This window comes from Eucalyptus grandis, chromosome 1 (genome assembly GCF_016545825.1).
Source record: "Eucalyptus grandis isolate ANBG69807.140 chromosome 1, ASM1654582v1, whole genome shotgun sequence".
Lineage (NCBI taxonomy): Eukaryota > Viridiplantae > Streptophyta > Magnoliopsida > Myrtales > Myrtaceae > Eucalyptus > Eucalyptus grandis.
Genome location: NC_052612.1, coordinates 5,622,421 through 5,632,106, shown reverse-complemented (window position 1 = coordinate 5,632,106; position 9,686 = coordinate 5,622,421). Strand labels below are relative to the sequence as shown.

The window sequence follows — 9,686 nt, the reverse complement described above, 5'->3', positions numbered from 1 at the left end:
AGCACCAAGGGCCCCACCAACCGACCATCCGCACACGCGTAGAGGGCTACGAAGGCCATATATGCCGGCCCTACAAGTGCCCCGTGTCTACCATCAAACAAGATGTGTATTTGACAAAAACTAAGCCCGGAAAATGTCAGTCATGGATTTCCTCTTGCTGCCATACAAAATCGGCAGGAGCGCCATATAGGATGGTCGTTGTGACAGCAGACAGTGTAGAAGACATCTTCTAGTTTGAAAAAAAGACATAATAAACAAGTTTGAGTTTTTAAAATAAAAACTCAGTAAGTGGGCGATTAGTCCTAACTTGGATTTGGTCAATAACACGACAAATAGATAAATAAACTATCAAATTGTTGAATTCATAGAACTCTAGCTGCAACAATCACCCATGGGGAGACGACACTTCGCTCTGAATCCCTCACACCCAACCTGACATCACGAGGTCCACAATCACCTAGAGGGAGACAACACTTCACCCTGTACCCTTTGCACCTAACCTGGGGCACCCAACCTGACATCACGAGGTCCACAATCACCCAGAGGGGAGACAACACTTTACCCTATATCTCTCGCACTTAATCTGGCATCACAAGGTCCTCTGAGAAGCTATTCAACCCTTCTCAATCCTCTGGAGAGAATATCACTAATCCTCGTCACCCCTCTCTAGGCATCCCGACACCCGGGTCTCTCATTGGCTCCTTAGCCAACAAAATACATTCATAATTCCGCCTTGTTATAGCACCGACAACTCCAGTATGTCAACAATCATGTCGAGATCTAAACATACATTATTCAATACTGCAAGGTATATAACAACCCTCATGAGAGGCAATACAGTAAGAGTCCAACATTTTCTCGTAGAAAACTCAGAAACTACTAACATGGACAGACGAGAAATCTCAGTATTGAATGATTTACAGAATGCTAAAGCCATCGTTACTAGGTAATAAACCAAGATTCCTTCACCTTCAAGATAAATTTGAGCAAATTCGGAATAAAGGCAACCAAAATCAGAATGTATAGTTTCAGTAATAAATTTGGAAGAACCAATAAATGAACTCAGAAAATTCTAAACTTTTAGTATGTTATAAATAAGACCTAAAGGAAATAATTTCATGAAGGACACTGAGCCTAATTAGTCATGTACTAAGAGCAGTAAATCACACAACTCAGCCCCAGATTTCTACCAACGACCAGAATTCACAATCACAAAAGAAACGCATTTCAACCTTCTCAACTTAACAAAATAAACTCAAGTTTTTTATATATTGCACGTACAAAGGTATATTACGATTACACTGAAGAAAGTATTGCTCGAATCAGCTCCAAAATTTTTATAAAAGTTTAATAACACGCTCAGGTTTTCTGTTTTCACACTCCAGCAGAAAAGCGCTGCACACTAAAATAATAAGTTTGTGTCAACTATATTGATCCAGAAAATCTGACAAAAATATAAGTCATAGTTTAAACAATTTCTCACAATCTCCATGAAGAAGTCGAGACCAAATTCGTACTAGAAACCTCCGTAGAAATTTACAAAACTACAGAGCTACACACGAGTCGTGCTGGGCAGTATGGATTCGGTAGAAACCCACGCCCACACCTTGGCTACTTTACTTCCAAAAGTCCACCAAAATCACTATGAAGAGAACTCAACCTAGATCTCAACCTAATGGGCAACACAAAATCGACAAACCAAAGAGCATTCGTCTGTCTTCATGTCTAACCCATACACGCCCAAACAGAAGCATCAAGAGAAGATTCTCTTATGACCAACTCCAAAAGGAGCTTCGGTTCCCAAATTTTCTTGCACCCAACCCCGAAATCTACCCCAAGTTTCACATGCACAGCTAGGCACAGCCATTACAAGAACCCAGGACACTAATCACAGCCGCACTTGCCTGGATCTTTCACCGGCGGAAGAGGGAGGAGGCGTTGGGCGAGCTAGGGCTTCGCGGCCGGCAGCGGGGCTCTGAACAGAACAGGGCAGCCACGATTCCGCTGCTGGACGGAGGCACGAAGCTAAGAAGGGCAGAGATCGGTTCGGACTTTTGGCGGGACGAAGCAAGAACAGAGGAGAGAAGAAGCGGGCGTCTCCACTGAGAGAGAGAAAAAGAACGCAAAAGGCAAAATAGTTGCCGCAGCAGCCGTTTCAGAGAGAACCAAAAAGGAAAAGATAAAAGAAAGAAAATAAAATAAAAATATAGGTTCCCCTCCTTTTCAGCTACACTTGGATGCTACGTGGGGGAAAAGAAAAAATTTCCTTTAACTATAATTCTTTTTCCCCCCATGTACGAAGTGGGTCATCGCTGGAAATTGCCGGTGTAAGCGAGCTCGGTCTCACCAAATCTAGGCAAGCTAGAGCTGGCCTAACTATGGCGAGGCCACGGCCCTGTCTGTCGATCATCGGCCATGGCCGAGGTCGACGACCGGCCAAAAGGAAGAAAAAAAGAAAAAATAAATAAAGGAAAAGTAAAATAAAAATATTAAAAAATTAAAAAAACAAACAAATTATACAAGTTTATCAAACGTGTTTTTGTTTGTTTTCTTTTGTTTTTCTATTCCAGGGAACGTAAATTTTGTGCGATTCTGCAAACGCATTCTTTTTTGTTCAAAAATTATTCCTAATAGAAATAGTTTTTTTTTATGTATATTCATTGAAACATAGAAACATTACTAAACGCACCCTAAAAGATGCATTATTTATGCAAAAAATAAAATACCAATTAATTTTATCATTAAAAATTGACGAATGACGTACACAAAAATAATAATTACAAATAAGTAGCCATCCTTTTTTATACAAATGGCAACTCTTAAGAGGAATTAACATGTTTTAACATAACAATATAGCAAAGTTAAAAACAACACCAGTTAGACGTACATATATTTCATAATTTAATTTAACCAACATGTGATGTTTTTTAGTGACACGACTTGATAAAGATACTAAAACCAAACTATGATATGTAAATATGGATCCTCAATCTTCTTTGTTTAATATGGAGATCTGTATACATTATTTGGACCTTTTTAACATACGATAACTTCGATATCATAATAAATAAATATATATAATGTAATGTTTCTAGTATAACGTAATATTTCAAGTAATCTTCTTCATCTTAGCAAGGATTTAGTTGATGCAATAAAACCATAGACGACTTTAGTCTATTGGTTAGAGTCCTTAGAGTCAGGGAGCTGGAATTGAAAATACTCTAAAGATAATGAACAGACCTAATTGGATTTTGTGTGTATTTAAAATCTTGAAATTGTGGATCCAATGGTATAAATCAAAATGATGAATCGTATTTCTTATTCTTTTTCATGAAATTTTAACTAATAGTTGAAATTATCCTTAAAAAATATAATAGTTGAGCTTAAAGAAATGATTATGGGATAGTTTTTACTATACTCTCAAAATAACAAAAATCAAATAACAAGTAATTATAAAGACAATTGTACCTCACAACATGTTCTTATTCTCACAGTAATCCAAAGATAATTGTGCTAGTAAAAACCTTCAACTCCAGAGTTCCATCATAAGAGAATGCCAGTGGAAAAAGTACAACAAGTGACTCATTCGCGAGCAACTAGGACAACCTGTTTCCCGACATTGCGGCCGGAAAACAACCCGACCAGGGCCGCCGGACCATTCTCGAGCCCTTCGACGGTGTCTTCAACATATACAATCCTTCCCTCTTTAGTGGGAGGCAAAACCATCTCCAGGAACTTCGGGTAGAGATGATAATAATCAAGCGCACTAAAACCTTCCATTCGAACTCTCGCCGCGAGGAGTTGCATCAGGTTGTGCACGCCTTCGGCTGCTCGAGGTTGTACTGCGAGATCATTCCACATACCGCGATTCGACCATGAAGCTTCATGTTGAGTAGCACTGCATCCAGCGTCTTTCCCCTGACATTTTCGAAGTAGATGTCGATCCCCTCAGGGAAGTACCTGAAAGATTTCGAGATGGAAAACCATTAGCTCGAGCCGGCTTTGCGCTCGTGCGCATACATGTAAGGTGCTTGATTCGCTCAATCGTCATTAGTGTGTTCCGAACTAACCTTTTCAGTGCTGCATCCAGATTTGATTCTTCCTTGTAGTTGAAAGCTTCATCAAATCTGAGCTTGTTCTTCAGCAAGCCAACCTATTTTGCAGAAATGAAAGAGGAAATGAAGAGATTAGTTAACAAAGGGAGTACTTCTGCATTTATTTTAGCAGATTGATGAGGATATACATCCGACACGGCGATCCTTGCAGATGCTAAATGTGATTGGAAAACCAAATTAGCGCCATGTCGGAGGGGGGATGTTCCCTAAACAACTGTCATTCGAGGAAATTCAATATGTTGGACAAATGTGAGAAGATTACCTTTTCTTTGCTGCCGGCACTGCCAACAACATAGCAACCGAACAACTTCGCAAGCTGGCCAACAAGCTGACCAACCGCCCCTGATGCGGCCGATATAAAAACGGTTTCTCCTTTCTTAGGAGAGCATAACTCAATAAACCCGCCATAAGCAGTCAGGCCTGGCATGCCTGCAGAGTCCAGGTTTGTAGAAACTAGACTGAGTGCCAAAATTTTGCCAATGCTAAAAAGCAGGAGCGCTACGGCTACGGCTAACTATCACGAGACAATGTTACTTATCTAGAAGAGAAGCTATCAGGAAGTTCCTGAATTACACACTCGTTGCATAATTCCATCAACTAACTGTGCTGCAGAACTTGCGATAGAACTGTCGAAAGTGTGCATTAACAGGAAGACTTAGAGCGAAAAATATAGTTCAATAACATTGAAAGAGCAGATACTTTAGACGATGGAAGAGTGTACCCAAAAGACCGGTGTAGTAAGAGAGAGGAACATCGGTGTGTTCGATCTTAAAGCAAGTCTCTGGCGCGGGAAGTAGACTTTACTCCTCCCATCCGGTGAGGCCCCAAACCAAATCGCCTTTCTCGAAATTCGGATGCCCAGATTCCTAGCATTGCTCTATGAAACCATCCAAGGTCATAACTTTGTCGGCAAAATCAGTCGAAACATCTAACTGCATTCCGGACGCTAAAATGGCCAAGGGCTGGCACGCCGCTACACATTCTGCGCTAATGAACACCGACTAGGAACGGCCGCAGCACAGGGCCAATTCATCCCAAAAGGTTCATAGTCGCAGTTCAATTACTTGGATAAACAAAGCTTGAAAAAGGTGACAAATTCAGTTCTATAGGAGTTGAACGCGAAGTCGCTGTAGAGAGAGAGAGAGAGAGAGAGAGAGAGAGAGAGAGAGAGAGAGGGCGACGGACTCGGGGGCTGTGGCGGCGGCTGTGAGCGCTCAGCCGAAGCTGCAGTGGCTGGGAACGGTGGAGTGCGGCCACGGCGACTGCGGCAGTCGCTGCTACGCGGCGCGAAGTGCGGCTGCGGTTGCCACGGAGCCGCCGGTCTATGGTGGCGCCAATGGGGCTTCCGAGGCGGCGGTCGATGATCGGTGGAGGAGGAACGAAGGGCTTTGGCAGGAGCGTTTGGCGATTGCAATTTCACTCTATGCTTTCTGGGGGGAAATGTGGATATTCAGAAAATGGAGGGGTGGAAAATCGGAAATATAAACGGCGGTTAAATAAAATGCATGAAAATCTGAGGAATTCTAAATTTTTCAGTAGAGAAATTAAAAGATGCATTATCTGTGCAAAAAATAAATACTAGTTAATTTTATCATGAAAAATTGACGAATGACGTACACAAAAATAATAATTACGAATAAGTAGTCATCCCTTTTTATAAGAATGGCAACTTTTAAGAGAAATTAACACGTTTTAACACAATTATGTAGCAAAATTGAAAACGACACTTGTTAGACGTACATATATTTCATTATTTAATTTAACCAACATGTGATGTTTTTCAATGACACGACTTGATAGAGATACTAAAACCAAACTATGATATGTAAATATGAATTCTCAATCTGTTTGTTTAATATGGAGATTTGTATACATTATTTGGACCTTTTAACATACGATAAACCTGATATCATAATATATTTTTATAGATGGAGTAATTTGTATGAAATAAATAAATATATATAATGTAATGTTTGTAGTATAACGTAATGTTTCCAGTAATCTTCTTCATCTTAACAGGGATTAGTTGATGCAATAAAACCATAGGCGACTTTAGTCTATCGATTAGAATCCTCAAAGTTAGGGGCTGGAAATGAATATACTCTAAAGATAATGAATAGACAATAATTGAATTTTGCGTGTATTTAAAAGCTCCAAATCGTGGATCCAACGATATAAATCAAAATGATGAATTGTATTTCTTATTTTTTCATGAAATTTTTAACTAATAGTTGAAATTATCCTTAAAAAATATAATAGTTGAGCTTAAAGAAATTATTGTGGGATAGTTTTTACTATATTGTAAGAATAACAAAAAATCAAATAACAAGTAATTATAAATTATTATAAGGGCCCCATTCCTTTGAGAATTTGTATCTCACAATATGTTGTTATTCTCACAGTAGTCCAAAGACAATTATGCTGGTAAAAACCTTCAACTCCAGAGTTCTATCATAAGAGACTATGCTGGTGGAAAAGGTACAAGTGACTCATTCACGAGCAACCAGGACCACCTGTTTCCCGACATTGCGGCCGGAAAACAGCCCGACCAGGGCCGTCGGACCACTCTCGAGCCCTTCGACAGTGTCTTCAATATATACAATCCTTCCCTCTTTAGTGGGAGGCAAACCATCTCCAGGAACTTCGGGTAGAGATGATAATAATCAAGCACATTGAAACCTTCCATTCGAACTCGCTTCGCGATAAGTTGCATCAGGTTGTGCACGCCTTCAGGCTGCTCAAGGTTGTACTGCGAGATCATTCCACATACCGCAATTCGACCATGAAGCTTCATGTTGAGTAGCACCACATCCAGCGTCTTTCCCCGACATTTTCAAAGTAGATGTCGATCCCCTCAGGGAAGTACCTGAAAGATTTCGAGATGGAAAACGGTCAGCTCGAGCCGGCTTTGCGCTCGTGCGCATACATGTAAGGTGCTTGATTCGCTCAATCGTCATTAGTGTGTTCCGAACTAACCTTTTCAGTGCTGCATCCAGATTTGATTCTTCCTTGTAGTTGAAAGCTTCATCGAATCCGAGCTTGTTCTTCAGCAAGTCGACCTATTTTGCGGAAATGGATGAGGAAATGAAGAGATTAGTTAACAAAGGGAGTACTTCTGCATTTATTTTAGCGGATTGATGAGGATATACATCCGACACGGCGATCCTTGCAGATGCTAAATGTGATCGGAAAACCAAATTAGCGCCATGTCGGAGGGGAGATGTTCCCTAAGCAACTGTCATTCGAGGAAATTCAATGTCGGACAAATGTGAGAAGATTACCTTTTCTTTGCTGCCGGCACTGCCAACAACATAGCAACCGAACAACTTCGCAAGCTGGCCAACAAGCTGACCAACCGCCCCTGATGCGGCCGATATAAAAACAGTTTCTCCTTTCTTAGGAGAGCATAACTCAATAAACCCGCCATAAGCAGTAAGGCCTGGCATGCCTGCAGAGTTCAGGTTTGTAGAAACTAGACTGAGTGCCAAAATTTTGCCAAAGCTAAAAGCAGGAGCGCTACGGCTATGGCTAACTATCACGAGACAACGTTACTTATCCAGAAGAGAAGCTATCAAGAAGTTCCTAAATTACACACTCGTTGCATAATTCAATCAACTAACAGTGCTGCAGAACTTGCAAGTGCATCAACAGGAAGACTTGGAGTGAAAAATATAGTTCATTAACATTGAAGGAGCAGATACGTTAGATGATTGAAGAGTGTACCCAAAAGACCGGTGTAGTAAGAGAGAGAACATCGGTGTGTTCGATCTTAAAGCAAGTCTCTGGCGCTGGAAGTAGACTGTACTCCTCCCATCCTGTGAGGCCCCAAACCAAATCGCCTTTCTTGAAATTCGGATGCCCGGATTCCAGGACTCTCGCCACTCCAAGTCCAGTAACAGGCTGCACAGATGTGTTGACACATGGTAACGCATTTGGCGAACATGAACTTCGAATCAATTCATCAGAATCACAAGCACAATGGTTACAGAGCCGTGTTCAATGTTGTTTCATTTCAAACAATGATGTACTTCTTTGTTCTATACCCTGAAAACTACTTTCATCAGTCATCATCCTAACACAGTGAATGGAAGCGATGAAAGCAAGCCGTGTTGGTTTGTTAAATGTGATTTTATCGGACAGCCCAATTGCAAAACGTGAAAGCTTCTCTACCTACGAGCATAAACTCGGTTCTTTGAATTCACCAAATCCTCCAACACATTTTTCAGGAACTATTGGGACACAATTAGAGCAATGGTTATGCTTTCAAAGACTCCTTGAATCGGGTCGTACCTCAGAGATCACAAGAACTCAACCCATAAACAAGAATAGGATATAAAGAAAGAATCAATCGTTTGATAGAATCACAGTTGTGACAAAAATACAACGTATAACCAGTCCTGAAATACTATTTAGCCAGCCTGAGAATCAACAATCCAAGAACAGTAGCAAGCAAAAGCATGCAAAGTCAAATTCTCAGAAACCAATGTAAAACGACACAAATTTTCACAAGGAACAAAACAAAAAGAAGAGTTGAGCCGGGCTCACCGAACCAGGTTGGAAGGAGGGGATATAGCTCTCAGCCGGGTCGGTGAGCTTCCGCATACGGCCCCTCATGTAAGGATCACAGGAGAGGTAGAGATTCTTCACCAGCACTCCCTTGGAGCCTTCGGCGACAGCACTCGTCACTTCAATGGTCGACTCCGTCACCTCCATGTCTGACTCTTTGGGGAAGGCTCCCTTCGCAAGGAAGTCCCTGAATATCACCTGCTTGTTCCTCATCCTTTCTTCTCTTTGCTTCTCTCTCCTCTCGACGGAATGCGCGAAAGATCCAAGAAAGCTAAAAACTCAGGAGAGGTGCGGGGTTTTGGAGCGTCTCTATACGCAGAGATGGAGTGATGTTTCTCAGCTGTGATGGGGTGGAAATACCAAGACCCACTAGAACAGATATTGGCAATATTGGCGAGATTTGGTCTCCTATTCAAGGAAAGGATAGATTGTGGGCAAATATCTGTATTGATAGTTTTCCTATTTTTGAAATTTCCCTTTTTTTCAGCTGTGATGGGGGTGGAAATGCTAAGATCCACTAGAACAGACAAGTCTCGCAACAAGAATCGCACACGGCAATGATGCTAGGTAAAGCAAGAACCTGACAAACTCACGCATCAAGCAAACAAGCCAAGCAAGTGCAGCCACTCATGCATCAGATCAACACAGTAGAGCAGGAACTCATGCTCCGTTTGACCGTCTCAGCCTGCCAAGGAACTTCAAAAACCCCAGAAAAAGACGACGACAATGACGTCGGGCGTCCATTGTCAACCCGCGAACAGACAGCGTTCATACTGTCTGAACCACGTCTGCACGATAGCATCCACGCATTGCTCCATAAAGAAGACAACAAGATGGATTTTTTATGAAGGTCGTTTTCCCGAATGGGGTTACCATCTTGGACAGATTCAACCCTCCAGTCTTTATCACTGTCGATCGACTTCATTGAGACGATCAAGTCCATTGCATAATGTTAATATCTTCCTCCACGTCACAGATTCAACCCCTAGTGTTTAACCCCCAATA

At 41.5% G+C, this 9,686-nt stretch overlaps 1 protein-coding gene and 1 pseudogene across 1 annotated transcript; both read right to left on the bottom strand.

Annotated features, from left to right (window-relative positions):
* Positions 1-3,435: 3,435 nt before the first annotated feature.
* On the bottom strand, positions 3,436-5,542 carry LOC120293225 (annotated as a pseudogene).
* An 891-nt stretch (positions 5,543-6,433) lies between these two features.
* LOC104450682 (2-alkenal reductase (NADP(+)-dependent)) lies at positions 6,434-9,255 on the bottom strand. Its single transcript, XM_018870203.2, is given in 8 exon segments — positions 6,434-6,741; positions 6,744-6,941; positions 6,944-6,981; positions 7,092-7,174; positions 7,397-7,563; positions 7,839-7,865; positions 7,868-8,015; positions 8,661-9,255. Coding segments are annotated over 8 exon segments (1,032 nt in total). The 5' UTR covers positions 8,895-9,255; the 3' UTR covers positions 6,434-6,604.
* Positions 9,256-9,686: the final 431 nt, after the last annotated feature.